General features: G+C 39.6%; 2 protein-coding genes and 1 long non-coding RNA gene across 7 annotated transcripts; 1 reads left to right on the top strand and 2 right to left on the bottom strand.

Annotated features, from left to right (window-relative positions):
- Nucleotides 1-2,108: 2,108 nt before the first annotated feature.
- Nucleotides 2,109-5,087, bottom strand: LOC141797919 (amino acid transporter heavy chain SLC3A2). 5 transcript variants are annotated; one of them, XM_074679620.1, is made up of 10 exons: nt 4,898-5,087; nt 4,360-4,740; nt 4,034-4,198; nt 3,867-3,949; nt 3,707-3,784; nt 3,578-3,633; nt 3,312-3,489; nt 2,900-3,007; nt 2,753-2,815; nt 2,109-2,651 (listed from the first exon to the last, which is right to left on the bottom strand). In XM_074679620.1, exons 1-10 carry the CDS (start codon nt 4,932-4,934, stop codon nt 2,250-2,252), a joined length of 1,551 nt encoding a protein of 516 aa, XP_074535721.1. In that variant the 5' UTR covers nt 4,935-5,087; the 3' UTR covers nt 2,109-2,249. The 5 variants fall into 5 exon arrangements, with proteins under 5 accessions (XP_074535721.1, XP_074535722.1, XP_074535723.1 ...); XM_074679621.1 differs by having other exon boundaries at nt 4,360-4,744; XM_074679622.1 differs by having other exon boundaries at nt 4,890-5,087.
- LOC141797922 (uncharacterized) lies at nt 4,684-11,228 on the top strand. The gene is made up of 3 exons (XR_012599116.1): nt 4,684-4,763; nt 6,180-6,251; nt 11,154-11,228. It is a non-coding gene; the product is annotated as an uncharacterized LOC141797922 (long non-coding RNA).
- ppm1na (protein phosphatase, Mg2+/Mn2+ dependent, 1Na (putative)) lies at nt 8,078-13,603 on the bottom strand. Its single transcript, XM_074679625.1, has 6 exons — nt 13,091-13,603; nt 11,147-11,718; nt 8,786-8,903; nt 8,593-8,707; nt 8,425-8,488; nt 8,078-8,110 (listed from the first exon to the last, which is right to left on the bottom strand). Exons 1-6 carry the CDS (start codon nt 13,494-13,496, stop codon nt 8,078-8,080), a joined length of 1,308 nt encoding a protein of 435 aa, XP_074535726.1. The 5' UTR covers nt 13,497-13,603.
- Between the last annotated feature and the right edge of the window lie 1,682 nt (nt 13,604-15,285).

Genomic DNA, 15,285 nt, shown 5'->3' on the forward strand with positions numbered 1-15,285 from the left:
ATTTGACTGTTGTTGAATCTGTCATTTCAGGATTATTTCAACAATATACAATTTGTCCTTAGAGATCAATAAGTTTGTTGAATATCAACCAAACAATCTGAAAAAGTCTTAGTTAGAAGCTTTTTAAAGCATAGCTTGTACTTAAGCACAACTGGGTGGTCAATCATTTTACTTTGACTCTCAAACTATCATCTCAAAGTTATGTACTGCTTGCCAAATCCCTTTAGAATCTGTGAGGCTGAAAAAGTGAGTAAGAAAGAAATAGTAATAGAATAACTGATAAATAATAGAAATAGAAAAATAGTGTTGTTGTATGATGTATTTAAGGCCTTGTGCTTTAACAAAACTCTTTTTGTGTTATCCCAAAAAGCTTTCTAATGTCCTTTATCGTGTTTATAAGTGTGCCATATTTTTATGCAAGTACTATCATACTTTGACCATGGGGAGGAAAGTGTTGAGACTCAAATTTTTAAGAGGCATGGGGGAATCTACAAATAATGAGAAATTGCAACATGACTACCAAATCATTGAAAGAAAAAATTAGTTTAGTAAAGAGGAAGAAAACCCAGTTCAGAAAATGCTTGCCACACATCATGTAGCCGGAAACCATCAGTACTCAAATGAATGGTTCCTACAGGACCCTTGAGGCCCCGATGATGCACAAGGGTCTTGATGCAAGATAAGTGGAAGAGGTCCAATGGCAAAGACAAGATCCCCTAGGAGAAAACACATTGGTAAAAGGGACAAAAATGGGCTTCATGACACATGAAAGTACTTCTTCAAAGTTATATTCACCGATGATCGCCAACCAACCCTGGATTGACCAGACGGATGGGCATCTGGGTGGATTTCAAGTAACCGTGCCACTCAAACTGGACTATGGAGTTGACAAGGCAGTTGTGGTGTTATATCCTGTGCTGCCAGAGCATGACGTGAATGATGAATTTGTTGGTCTGTTTTTGTTTCAGCAAATTGTAAAAGTGAATTCTGAGGAGAATTGCACTTTCCTCAAGACTGATTTCCTTCTTTGATGGAAAGGATATTTAGCTAAAGAGACAAAAATGCTAGTGTGTATGCATGACAATGGGCCAAGAAATGCCTAACGTTATTCCCCAGACGTGTTGGCATCTCAGTGCGCAAAGATGATTGCCTTATAAACATGCCTGCATGCTGGTCAATAATTAAGAGGAGGATTTACAGGGACGAAAGTCAATACAGCTGCTTTGGAAATCCATACAGGGGCAGCAGAGAAAATAATATAAACCGAAAAGGATGAGTTGACCAGCAACTTCTGCCCCTCATTGAAAGGAAGGTTGTATCAGAGATTTGAACATTTCATTTTCATTAAAAGATGTATTTTGTATACAGCTGTAAAAAAAAGTGTTTTTTTTATTTTAAATATAGTTTTAGAAAATATTTTTTCAACCAAACACTTTTAACATGCCTGTTTTTTTTTATACCCTAATCACCAACTTGCATAATAGCTTGGCACACTCATTTCTAAATATATTTATTCATTTAAGAATATTACTTGAAAAGTTAATTAACCACAGGTTGAAGACATAGTCACTATCTAACTTCTAAACAAATTGTAAAATGACTATTTACATATTTTTTAAAATATTCCCAAAAATGTGACTTCTATAATAATTTGCACACAGTATAGATTTCCCTTAGGCTGCCACTCATTAGTGACAGTGTAGTGGAAGAAGGGGTTAAGTTAATGTGCTATAAATCATTACAGCTGTTTTACAGCTGTATTGATTTACTTTATTAGCTTTCCAGGCATGAGTTGTTTAACAAATGATCCCCTGCAGCTCTTGATGAAAGGAACCGACATGCAGGATTAATTATGGCTCACAGTGCAGTTTCTTCCATCAGTTAAGACAAGTCATTTATCAGGCCATGAAGCCACAAGCCACATGTTCTGAGTAATCACTTCTGTGAAATTAACCAAGAAAATGTCTTCAGTATTTGATGTGAATAGAGAAAAAATACCCCACATGCAACAAACCCAAAGAGGAAGTTTTTGAATCAGTTAAAGACAAGCCGATGAATCAGTAGAAAGTCATGTTTTTAAGTTAAAAATAAAAAAGACTACAGAAAGTTTGCTGACTCATTTTACTTACACACCATGCCACAAAGAACTATTCAGTTATTTTCAGTGACCTCTTTCAGACATGCCATCAAGAAAAAAAACAACAACATTTGTGAGATAGCAAAAAGACTTTAACCTCTACACAGCTGCCCTATGAGTAGCTGCCTGCCTCGAATAGTTTGATGACAATGGCTTCATGGGGCTGCAGTTCCAAGGAGTCTAGCGCTGTGGTACCCAGACGATCCAGTCCTGTGCTGGTCACAAACACTCCAGCTTTGGGAAGTTTCGTGTCCCAGGCAGGATCCAGGACACGTGACTCAGGCCCAACGTTAAGGATGATGAGGAAGTGGACACATCCCCATGAGCGCAGGTAGGCGAGGAGCGGAGGAGTGGGTGGGGAGTCAGAAGAGAAGTCAGAGGAGACAGCATTCGAGGAGGAATTAAACGGGAGGAAAGTGAAGCTGCCATACAGAAGAGCTTCTTCTCTGGCTCTTGAGTGGCTGAGGGATGTAAAGAGAGCTACAGCCAAATGCTTCTTCTTCTTCTCTTTGTCCTGAGTAAAAGATGGACATCACATGTAAGACGATCCAATGTGAGCCACAAATTATAATGCAGTGGAGAAAAAAACAAGATGACTAAAAGTTGAATACTCACTGAATGACTGTCTGATGGTGTGTTATTTTCTCCAGGGGGCGGACTGACTTTCAGAGACACGTTCTGTCCAACAACAAATGTTTACAAGTCAACGCCAACTTTTTATAAGGATAACTGATCACCTCAAAGTTTGACAAAGAAGCTCACCTGTCTAGGGTCGAGGTCTTTGTCATACTGGACTGCGGGTGATCCAGGCAGTGTCATCATCAGCACCAGAAGTAGTTTCTCCAAATCAGGAGAAACTTTGCCTCCAATCTGCAGAGAAGCTTACATTAGTAACATGACACCCTCCATAAATGCAGCACTTTCAAACCTTACAACATTTTTTTCTTATTCAGCTTAGGCTGACACAGTTAGTTAAAAGAAAAAAAATGTTTTTGAAATGGTTGTTTTTATTTAGTTTGGGCACAAATTCCAATATTCTGTCTTTCCCTTTAACTAATGTCAAAGACAGTGTCTATTTTTAAGGAAATTGTGTCAAATGACTACTTTACCATTATAAAAAGTACACCTGATCCTTTTTTTTTTTACCTTATATTAATAAATACATGTGTCTTACTGTCCAGCTGGGCCATATGTCCTCTTTTGTCTGCAGGTTTTTCTCTATAGCATCAGCAACTTCCTGGGCTGTTAGGACTTGATTTGAAGGAGGCAGAATAGACCTCACAACCACGTCCACCAGTGTAGAATTGTTCAGAGGAGGCAGAGTGTCTTTGGTCTGTTTAACCACGATAACCCTGAAAAAGGTTCACAGCAAGGTGCACTTTAATGACCTTCAAGCCTCATGTTATAATTAAAAACCCACATCTGCATGTATACAGTTACCTTTCCTCTTCTTGACTGCTGAACTCTCTGAGGACTCCTCTCCACTCAAGCAAAGTCTGAAACAAATAGTTCATGAGTTTGTGAAAACTTTGCTTGTTACAGTAGAGAATATTACTGACATCATCATACTTTCTCTGAATAAGCAGCATCCGTGTCACAGATTGCGAAGCCTGCAACACCCTGCTGCACCCAGAACCGCAGTCCATGCTGTAGAAGAAGAGAGGTATTCAGAAATCCAGCAAACTGTGAAAAACCTGAATAACTTCACAGCTAAAGAGAAGATTTTTACACGTACTGTTGTTGACAAGTTTGTTGCCTCATCTTGTGGTCCAATGAGATCCACTTTACAGAAGTCTAACACCACCTTGACACCTGAGAAGAAGAAGAGACAAGAAAAACCTCATGTTAGTCATTCAACTTTGCAGACTCTTAGTAGACATAAAACCTCTTACTCACCAGCTTTATTGCTCTCAGCGACCAGATGCTGAATCTGAGGCAAAGTGCCAACGCCCCCACCAGCTGCTGTGAGGTTTAAAGCAGGTTCTCCTTTATCAAACAGGCCCTCCAGAATCAGGGCCCCTATGCCCAGGGACTTTAGGTAGGGAATCTGCTCACACAGGGCTTAAGAGAAAAAAAAAAGATTATGACCTTTCTTATTAATGTCAAATGCTGAAATGCGCCATATTTCATCTGTATTTTCCTATTCACTGTGTCCACAGTTAGCCTACCATCTTCTCTATTATTTCTAACCTCAGTATTATTGAATAAAAAGATTTCCTCACCAATGATGCCCTCTGACTTCTCGCTCTGCTTGTCTGTGAACAGGTCCGGCTGAATTTGATAAAACACAGACTTCTGCCACCATTTGAGCTGAGTGGCCACCGGCCTGGGGCTCACCACTATTATGGCGATGGAGGTGGCAAGCATGGCGACCCAGGCCAGCCAGAACAGCAGCACCAGGTAACAGCGTACCCTTCTCCAACCCGGACCCCCCGCGGCTACCTCCAGCTCTTCCTTGGACATAGGCTGCCACCGCCGGACCGGTTCTGGTTCTTCGGCCGGGATTAGTAGCGGAGCTGACTCGGACGCGCCCACACTGCCTGTCAGGCCGGGGCCTGGCACGCTGCCGTAGCCCGTGTCTCCTGCATTCAGCGGCATCCTGCCTGGCTAACGTTGGTCACATTTGGTGAGACAAAAGGATGTTATTTGTTGTTTGGTTAATGTGTTCACACTCATGTTGAAACTTGAATGAGTTTGCTAACATTTGCTTGTTTGAAATGTTATGACAGACTCGTCTGGTCTGTTAGCATACCGTGTTACCTGTCTCCTCAGCGCCCCCAGTATTTTTTCGACCCATGGGAAGTAAAAGAGAACTACAGATATAACCCAGCAGGGTTTAAACTTTTAGACTATAATGCTTGGACACACAACTTGCTGCACCGCCATGGCCTGCATTCTGCTTTTCCTTGCCTGAAGCACTACCTGTTTTCCACCAGGTGTGGGAGGGTGAGTTAATTAGCTGCGGCTGCTCGTGCCGTGAATCAAAAGCGCTCACTATGTGGATGGAAGTTAGATGCCCTCAACAGACCACACGTGTCATTCACATCACATGCCATGCGGTTTTCTTGTAATTCCTCAAATAATACGAACATGTTAAAGGAGACAGGCTATAAAACTACGATCTGAAACAGATTTCCTTTCCAATTCCACTCAAGACATAAGCAGCAGCCCCCTTCTCACTGTGGCCCAGTGACTGCACTTGGAGATGAACTGTTTTATGGTTACACTTTACCTTGTATAGTAAAAATTGTGTAGTTCTTAAGCTTTTCAGACATGTTGATCTGTTATTTTCTGATAAATGTGTCACTTATGAAGTATTGCAGGGTGCTGTATGGTGTTGTAAGCCATGCACCAAGAAATGTAGTATAAACCTACTGAGTTGCTGATATGAAACCTATACTGAGACCACTCTATAAGCGGCGTGTGTATTTGCTCATCTTATTCATGTTATAGCTGTCATTTGTCAGTCCATCTCTCACTCTTTTTGCATCTCCCCCTATCCCTCAGTCCACCCACAACATGGTTAAAGCAGGCTGTCTAATAAAGGTCCGGCTCTGTTCAGGTTTCTGCCTGTAACAAGCAGTTTCTCCTTGGAATGCTGTTAAGTGCTCTGCTGGTTGTAGATTAAGTTGAGACAAGACTCTTGACTTGATGTTGAGTCATTATTAGTAATATAACATCAGCAGGTCTAGAACAGTTATTCAAAGCATCTTGAGATGACATTCATCATGTTTTTGGAGCACTGTAAAACATGATTAATTGATTTAAATTTGTTATCCTTTGACCACGTCCTTGCTCACTCTTTTTTTGTCTTGGTCCTGCACATTTTGTCTTTGCTTTGCTTAAATGATGATTAGCATTTTACCCTTTAGGGAGAGCATTGTTATTTCTACAAGTTCCCTTGGTATGTCTTATGTCCTTGAGATAAATATTAGCACCCAGAAGAACTCAAAATACCACCTTAGCATGGTCAGTACTTACGTTTTCTATGCGATGTTTCTTGTCTTTCTCTGATTTCCTCCTCTCTTGGTTGTGTCCAAAGTGTCCCAGCGTCTCCTGCTGAACTGTGCTGCCCTTGAATATTTGAGTGATCCAACGTGCAAGGCGTGAGGAGGTGAGAATGGCGCTCTGTCCAACAAAAGCTCTGCTCTCATTTAATACAGAGGTGCTGAGCCTTGCCACACCCTTGCAACACATTCTGGAGAACCCATGACTTTAGTACAGAGCCACCGAGAGTCCCCCGCAATAGACCACTTGACTTTGACCTGTTGTATTTTTCAATCTTGAGATAAGCTCAATAGAGAACACATTTTAGTTACAAGAGATGTTTTCCCTTTGTTTTGTATCTTACAAGCTTTTGAAAAAAGAAGTTGTAAAATTAAAACCAGCAGGATTTTAGGCATGAACTAGTCATTGAAAGTGTCAGCTACTCAATTCTTTTTGTGTGTGCAGTAGAACAAAAAGGAAACCGACCAACACAGAGGTCATCCTTTGTTGTAAAAACCTGCTAGAATTTTAAGTTTTGTTTTCTTTTTGTTTGAAGGCACAAATACCAAATCTTATCTGTTAATGTCTTGGAAACCAGATGCATCATTGGTATTTTTCCTTGGGGGCTTAATACCTTGACTATATTATGAACTTGACTGCAGTTTTGACAAAACAAACATTGAAGTGTTGTGATTTTTTTTGACAGTTGTAATGTAATTAGACCACTTTTTTTTTAAAAGAATTTCACAAAACACAAAACTTCACAGAAAGCAAAAAAGACTATCAATTAATAATTTTTTTTAACAAAATCTTTTTAATGAAAATGTTTGTTTTCTAAATTACATTGTGTTTTGTGAAATGTTATTGTGATTTGGAAATACTTTCTTCTTGGGAAATTATGTATAACAAACTGAGGGGTTCTTAAGGATTTGTTCTCAAGGTAACAATAAAACATCCAAAACCGGGGAATTTGCTTGTGGAGATTACAATACTAACTGTAAACTGAAGCCAGCACACCAGTACTTTTGTACAGACTAATGAAAGAGTGAACAATGTATAAAAATTGTAGTCAGTATAAAAATAAGTGTAAATATATAGTGTCAAAACTTACAACTGTATCATTTTGAATTCATAGTATCACATTAATTTTTACTGTCAGTGAGCCAAATCAGACAGTGCTGATCTGCTTCCATAAAAAGAGTGACCCTTAAACAACACACTGACATCACACATGACACATCTACTCTAAAGTCCTGTGAAGGTCCATGTTAATTGAGGTATGTGTGCTAATTCCTGGGAACATTTTATCCTATTTCCCAGTACGACCCTTCTTGTTCATATCCCCCCTCCTGTGGCTCACCCCTGCATCTCTTCTTCCTTTCTTTTTTATCCTCTGGCCTTCCTATGCTGAGGCATACCTTTAGTGTCATGCTATGCCAAATCACTGCTCTCCATGTTGCCTTTGCTACCTGACAGCATTGTGCAAAATAGTTATTTACAGAGAGACACTGCATACTGCATTCCATCACGAGAGGCTCTGATGTGAACGAAGGTGAACATAAAACGTTCCCAGAGGAGAACATTTATATACTCAATATGTGTGTGATCAATTGGCAAAGAGTGTTTTTCACTTTGATATCACATATGTAAAATGAGCTGTCTGACATAAGCTGCTTGTCTGAACAATTCTACACCTAAGTGTCCCGAGGTGCTGTTCGGTTATGTACTATTGGCAAACAACCCTGAAAATAGAATTCCAATATAAAAACCCCACAGTAGACTTCACTTCACCTTAAACTTCACTTTAATTAACTGAATTATAAATATTTCACTGTGAAATGTGTACAAAGAATCACAAGCTAAATGCTCATCTAAAAAGTAAAGCATCTTGTTAAAGCTGCTCTTCAAGACGATGATGAGGCAGATGATTACTCTGTTGCCATGGTAATAGCTTTAGTTTGATTCTTCTGATGATCCTTCGATGTCCTAAAATGCCACAAGACAATGATTATGTTAAAAAGGAACTTACTTGATAAATAAGTAGTGTTGACTTATAATAAGCAGCCTCTTTGGGCCATATTGAGTAGTTTTTCAACCAAGATTTCTAACATCTTCAGTTCTGTTGTTCAGTATTAAATAATCTTGTTTGACTTAGTCAAGTAGAGTAGAACATTCAGTTAGATCATGGGATCCGAGGATTGCATATACTTTTTGTGATTTGACAATATTTTATCATCCAAAAGATAGAATAACATATTTCTGTAAGGTCATATTTTTGTGACATGTGACTTAGGTCTTACCATTGGCTCCTGGGATCTGATAGCCACGATGTGTTTCTGATATGCCGATATGATACAGTCACGCCTACAAACAGAGAGACACCGGTGTTATGACAAAAGGGTTATTCTGTGAAAATTTAAGGAATTATTCAAATTGTCTAAAAGCTCTTAAGAGCTACTCAGACTGACTTGCTGGTGATGCCTCCTCCTGGGGGCAGCCCTGGAATTTCTTCTGCAGCCAAGAATTTAATCACATACAAAAGATCAGGGTCTTCCTCTCTGGACCTCATCATCTGGATAATTTCTGTGGGAGAAAACACAGTTACAAATCTGGGAACTAAAACGAAGTAGACTATTGGGTTTTGAAGTAATCTTACGTCACCTTCCACTTTCTCATCAATCTGTTGCTCTAATTTTGCCTCTTGCTGCAGTGCCTCCTGTGACACCTGGGGGGCACCAGGGAAGCAGACAATAATGATGCTGATGTTATCCAAGCTGCCCTGCAGGGGTAGACAGAGTGCATAAATTGTTAAAGAGGCACTGAAAATGGAGCAGCATGTTCTCACTTCATTATACTTTCTTTTTTTACTTTATTGCTTTTCTGCACTCCTTGAATGAGCATTTTGATTTCACTAAAAAAGGTTTATATAACCTGTTCTACTGCAAAACATAATACCCTACTTTCATCTATTCTATACACTTATTAAAATAAAGGTAGTTAATTTAGATTAACCCATCTGTATTTTTAGTTCATTGAGACAATAATTCATACAACTTTGCCTGAACGCTAAACATAAAACTAAAAGTCATAGTACATTCCTCCAGTTAATGAGTGTTGAATGATTTGAGATCAGTTACTTATTTAGACCATATGGTGGCAGTATGCGCTTGTTTGGGTTGCAGTTTCAAATGCCATAAAGGAAGTGTTGTAAAATGATATGGCAAGCCTGGGAATGCATCAGAAGTGAACAAAGAAAAACAAAAATTTGTGCGAGTGTTCATGCTCTGCATTGTTGATATATTTATGTACCGGTTCAAGTAAAGCGAAGGAAAGCAAACCAAATGTCCAGTCATGTTTTTAGAAGTCACAGCTGAGGTCCCACATATTTTGAAACTTTTTTTTTTTTTTTACAAAAGCTGCTATTTATGACCAGCGCTAATAACCCAATGATATAACTTAAGGAAATAAAACTCATAGCATTCCTGCACGTGACCATGTTGGCTTCTGAACACTTAAATAAAACTCAGTTTCTTTGATAGTACATCATCCATATTTTAAATGCAGTTCTGGGAAAAAAAGTTGCTCTAAACAAACATACCCCCTCCCCCATAGGATCCTTATATTGCTTTCTCCTTTGGATTAAATCTGTCTGCAATAAAAAAAAAACTTACAAAGGGCTGAGGTTGCATTAAGATAAGTGTTGTAGTCTGTTCTATATTTTAAAATTCTGTTATGCTACAGTGTTGTCGTTATGAGCTCTGTCCAGGTAATATTAACTATCCATAAACTCCACTGATTTTTGGAAAAAAGCACCTGTGAAGAAGTGTTAGATAAAAGACTTCTGAGAGCTGATGCTAGAGGCGTATTTGTTTGCTGAGAAATAACCCTGAAAATTCAGTTTAGGAAGTGGAAACTGTGGTTAAGGAGCAAACAATCCAAACAACCACAGTTAATATTTTTGTGTGCTGTAAAAAACAAACAAAAAAAAAAAAAAACCAACAACTTATTTTTGTGTTGTTTCGTCAATGTCATTAACCCCTAGTTTAATATATATCCAGATAATCTACTTTCAGCCAGGCTATATTTTGAAGTCACTGCAAGTCTACAACCAGCTTGTTGGTTATGACATCAGAAAGGCTAAGTGTGTACTGGTACATGCAGTCTTTCAACTGTAAGCCTTTTCAGGTGAAATAAATAGCAGCACATCTTGGCAACGACAAAGCCTCTAAGCTGGTATGTATGGAGTGGTAACACTGGGCTTTCTCTAACAGACTTGCATTCAGTGTTAATCTGAGCCATGAGTAGCATTCCTCCCCTGCTATCCTATATCCCTGTGTGCCTTAGATAGCTATTTATAGATTGAGCACGTCACAGTTTAAACAGGCATTTACTAACAAGCATTAAGGCGAGCTGCAGGAGAAATCTACTTATGTAACGCCAGTGTCTGAAAAGACCCTATCCTCAGTTCACACCTGCCCACAACACAGTCTGCTCAAGATTAAAGCCCCCATTCATGAATTCAGCTGCTCTAACACGGTTTGGCCTGGAATAACCCTGTGCTTTGGATAATAACACCTGGTTCATGCAGTATTTGGGCTGTAGACTATTTAGTTTAAAACTTTCATTTGCAAAAATGGGTTGGTAGCGCTTTTGTAAACACAAACAAAAAGATCCAAACTTAAAATCATTTTTTTGCACATGTGTCAGAAAGTATCTTATTTGATTGATTTGTTTTTTTTCTGGATTTGATCTAATTGTGAACCATTAATATGCAAAATTTTGCTTTAGGTTTTAAAACTTTGACTCCAAGTGAGAGTAGCACTGAAACGCAGTATAAAGATCTGGATGCAGTCCAGTGATTCTTCTAGGTATAACGGTTTGAAGTTGAATGATTGTCTGTCGTTAATACTTAACCTACAACCAGAGTTTTAAGTGTATTTATGTCTGGGTGTTTTAAAGCCAATCTTTGATTTTTGTATTGTTTTGTGCTCCTTGTTCATAGTCTGTTTTTTGGATCTTCACCTTATAGAGACAGAGGTCGATGACCTGGGCACAGATCTCTCTTAGGTCATCACACACTTGCAGACGACTGCGCACAAAAGCGCACAGTTCCTCATTACCGATGGCATCCCACACACCATCGCACGCTAAAATGAGGAACTCATCCTCAGGCGTCCTCCCCAGTTCATAAACCTCTGGCTCCGGGGACACCAGCTGCTCTGTTTGGGGCCTCCAGTCTACTTCCTTGAAGTCAAAGTCCCCCAGCGCCCTGGAAACAGCCAGCGAGCCATTAACTCTCTGCAGAGTCACAGAGCCTCCAGCATTCTGAATGCGCTCCTTTTCCCTGGGGTTGAATGGCTTGTGATCCTCGGTGTAGAAGACCACCTGGCCGTCATGGCAGAGCAAAGTGCGCGAGTCCCCACAGTTGATGAAGTAAATGTACTGCGGAGAAATCATCACAGCTGCAGCGGTGGAGCCACTGCGGTCCCAGTTGTCCTGGCGAGCAAGTTTGTGCATGTGGCGATCAATGTCAAGGAAGCCTTCGCGGATCCCATCCTTCACCTGCTCAGGGTCTGCACTACCTTTGACCACACCTGTGGGAAATTGAGAGGAATCATTTAGTTTTTCCACTGTTCTTTGTACTTTGAGGTACTGACTCAGAATGACTCAGGCTCCATTAAAAATGTAGCTGTATCTGTGTCAAATGGATAAAAATCTGTCCCAAAGACATCAGCTGTTCTGGCACAGCTACAGTCAAACTGAATTAAGACAGATACTGAAGCACTAAACTGAAACAACCTTCATCCTTAGCAAATGCATTTATCTTATTATCCAGATGAAAATATCTCATCAGATTAATTTATACGCAAAATTTACCAAACATGTCCAGACAAATATCTTGTTTTGATATATAAAAAAAACAAAAGAAGCTTGAATTGCAAATAAAGATTTCAACAAATGCATTTAAAAAATACAGATAGAGTGTAGTCATTATCCACTTGTTAATTGGATAATGGTAAATGTCAATAATCTTAAATTAAATTTGCTCAGTGCATTGGCAAATAGTTTTGCATGTTACAAGCTATGTAGGTGTGTTTCTCTTTTTTTTTTGCAATAACTTGAAATAAGATTTATTTACAGGCTTGGTAAATATGGCTTATGAGAAGTCTGATGATATTTTTGTTTCAGAATAAGGAAAATACACTACACAAGATCTGAGTTTTGCTGTAAAACTTAATTTTAGAGTGCAGGGCTGGATTTGTGCTATTATAAAGCATTACAACCAACCAAAAGAAAACCTATCTGAAGCTAAATGCCAGCAGCCTCGTCTCTAGTAGCAAACCTACTAGTTCAAGGCACATGTTATTTTATATGAACTTGGCATCTGAGTACATTAGCACCATTTTTGATCTCTGAACTGTCTTCACAGTTTTTGCTACAAAACAAAAAATATCACAATATCAAGAGTCCTGATTGAAATTTGGCACAAATTACAGATACATTTTTTAATAATAGCTTTGCATAGACTCAGCCATGAGAGTAAACATGGTAATCTCTGTTTAAAGCTGAATTCTTAAAGCTGTTTTTATCTGCTTAAAAGCAGCTCTTTTGAAGCACTACAGTATTTTTCTAAGTATTTAACTGATATGTCAAAGTATTATTCTTCTGCAGTATCATGATTGACGCTGTATAGCTCTTCAGTTTAATTTGTTAAAAGTGTTGTTGCTGTTTATTTCCAAATGACCCCCTTGCATCATACTACACCAGATAGATCTGGCTGACTCTGTAGTCTTAAACGGCTTAAAGAGAGTGTATTTAAGGTGAACAAAAGCTTAATGACATCAAACAATTAGAAGCACATCCTTCCCAAAACAATGATTCTAGTTTTCACTGCTAGAGGAGGGAATTTAATTATCCTAATTTATGAGCTTCATCTCCATTAGCTGTTAATGGTTTCTTCCGTACCTGTTGCCAGGATGTGATCCAGAAGGTTTCTAGAGCAGTACTGTGCCACTGTGGTGCCTGCATGTCCATCAAATACAGCAAAGTACCCCCACTCTGACAGCTCTCCTCTCAGCTGGGGCATGCAGGCGTGGGCGTCCTCCATCTGAGCCCTCCAGCCCTGCATGCTCGCCATGGCGTAGTTCAAGCCTGACTGTGAACCCCCCTCTGACACATGCTTTTCCAAGATGGGGCGGTCCAGGTACGGGCTGGGCATAGAGTTGTCCTCATCAAAGCTTTCCCCCTCCCCGTTCACTGTTTCCCTGGGTCCCCCTTTGAAGAAGAAGGTGACCACCCTCTCTGTCTCTTTGACCAGCTGACGGAGGAAGGATGGTACCTCCACATTGCTGGCACGCCTTGCTGTCCGCATCACCCCTCGGAGTCTTCTCTGGAGCTTCCTCCTTGGCCTGGCAGCAGCACGTCTCCTCCTGGCGGCCCTCCCCCTGCCCTGTGTTTTCCGCAGCAGGTCCAGGGCAACAGTTAGTTTGAGCCTCCCAAAGCAGGTAAAAAAAAAAGTAACTTTAAATAAGGATTATTATCTCAAGTGAAGAACTGAACAAGAGTTCTGTTAAAACTGATCAGATCCATCAGTATATCCCTTTCCCCAGAGGTGAAGTCTCAGAGGTCTTACGATGTCTGTGATGTCTCAGTCTCTGTGTCAGTCGCTGTGTCAGTCTGTTTGTGTGCTTATTTAGCCCTCCTTCCCGTCTTTACCTATCCAGCATTAGCCCTGTGCTTCTATTGGCCTGTCTATTTCTGTTGATTTATCCTTCTGCCCTGCCTCCCTCCCTCTGTCTGTGTAACACTGCTTGATAGTCACCTGGCCTACAAAGCGGACCACATGGTCTATACCCACGGAGGATTAAAAGCAAGACATTTTACACAACACTCAAAGATTTCATGGTTAGTTCTGCAGCTATGTATAGAGATGATATCTGAAATAAGAAACTAAACAGAGCAACTTAATGTTGGAAAAGGGCTGTGCAGCATTTCACTTAAAACAATGAATTGTATAAATAAAGGATCACATATTGTTTTTTAACATCAGAGCAGTACAAACCAAAACATACAGGTTTTTCAATAGCAGTTTTTAAGAACAACATCATATGACAAAGTTTTTTTCTTCTTTTTCTAAGGCACTTAACCATCTTAACTGACTGTTTAAAGAGATAGTACATAATAATCCCATCCTAAGTCCCCTGGACATAATAGTGTCCCGCATAGCTGTTTATTCGTTGAGCTTTACCATTAAATCACAAACTCTATGTTTAAAGCCATTGTCCTGTTAGTTGGTTGCCAGGGTCCATTAACAACCTGCAGCTCTTTGCTGTATGTCATTCTCTTCTTCCCTTTACCAATTTTCAACACTTTCTGCTGTCTCCTCTAAATTAAGACATCAAATCTTTATAATTAAAAAAAATAAAAGCAAAAATAATCTTCAAAACAACTGCTATATTGGAACCACCTGCCTAAAACTTGCATGCAGTTGTGAATCCGAACAGTGAAAGATGAGTTTGACAACCTTGAAAATAGCAATTGCACATACAATTCCTGGTTCTTAAGTGGGAATAGTTGATTTTTCCTAGATCTCCACCTGTTCAAAGAGAAACAACTGTTACCAGTCCTGTACTGCACAGTGCATCACAATCTGCCTGATTTAAAGTCAATGGTGAGCTTCACGCAGTTTTTCCTGAAGTTATCTAAAAACATAGATGGTATGGTAATTGGACTGTGTTAATATGCTTACATATTATTTATATAGCACATTCTCTGACCTTCTAAAACTGCTTTGTTTTACTGGTCCCGTTCACCCATGTATATCACCACACTTATACACTGATTGCAGAGGCTGTTATGTGTAAAGCCAATCAGTATTAACTAATCTCATTTGCTCACCAATGGCACAGTCACCAGGCCCCCTCCTGCTGTCCAAACACCAAAGTGTCTTACCTAAGGAAGTGTGTGGACAGCAGGACCAGGGATCAAACCCCCAAGCTTCCAGCTGAGAGGCAACAAACTAAGGGTGGGAGAAAAAAATCGTAGTATCAGGATTTTTTGTTTCACAGTTTTAAATTGTGATATTTTTGTTCACCCCCCCTGTCTTTTTTTTTATAAAATGGGTTGGAAAAAAAGTAGAAATTTCAGATCCCCTGAATGAA

The sequence above is a fragment of the Halichoeres trimaculatus genome, unplaced genomic scaffold, assembly GCF_033239565.1.
Source record: "Halichoeres trimaculatus isolate MK-OKI-2021-1 unplaced genomic scaffold, fHalTri1.1 fHalTri1_scaffold_9, whole genome shotgun sequence".
Classification (NCBI taxonomy): Eukaryota; Metazoa; Chordata; class Actinopteri; order Labriformes; family Labridae; genus Halichoeres; species Halichoeres trimaculatus.

Coding starts and splice junctions, on each gene's coding strand:
- LOC141797919 (XM_074679618.1), bottom strand. CDS start 4,934: ATGGGTCGAAAAAATACTGGGGGCGCTGAGGAGACAGGTAACACG. Junction 4,745..4,889: donor CTGAGGAGACAGGTAACACG/GTATGCTAACAG, acceptor GACCAACGTTAG/CCAGGCAGGATGCCGCTGAA. Junction 2,652..2,752: donor CACCATCAGACAGTCATTCA/GTGAGTATTCAA, acceptor TCTTTTACTCAG/GACAAAGAGAAGAAGAAGAA.
- ppm1na (XM_074679625.1), bottom strand. CDS start 13,496: ATGCGGACAGCAAGGCGTGCCAGCAATGTGGAGGTACCATCCTTCCTC. Junction 8,708..8,785: donor GATTGATGAGAAAGTGGAAG/GTGACGTAAGAT, acceptor TTTCTCCCACAG/AAATTATCCAGATGATGAGG. Junction 8,489..8,592: donor GGAGGAGGCATCACCAGCAA/GTCAGTCTGAGT, acceptor CTCTGTTTGTAG/GCGTGACTGTATCATATCGG.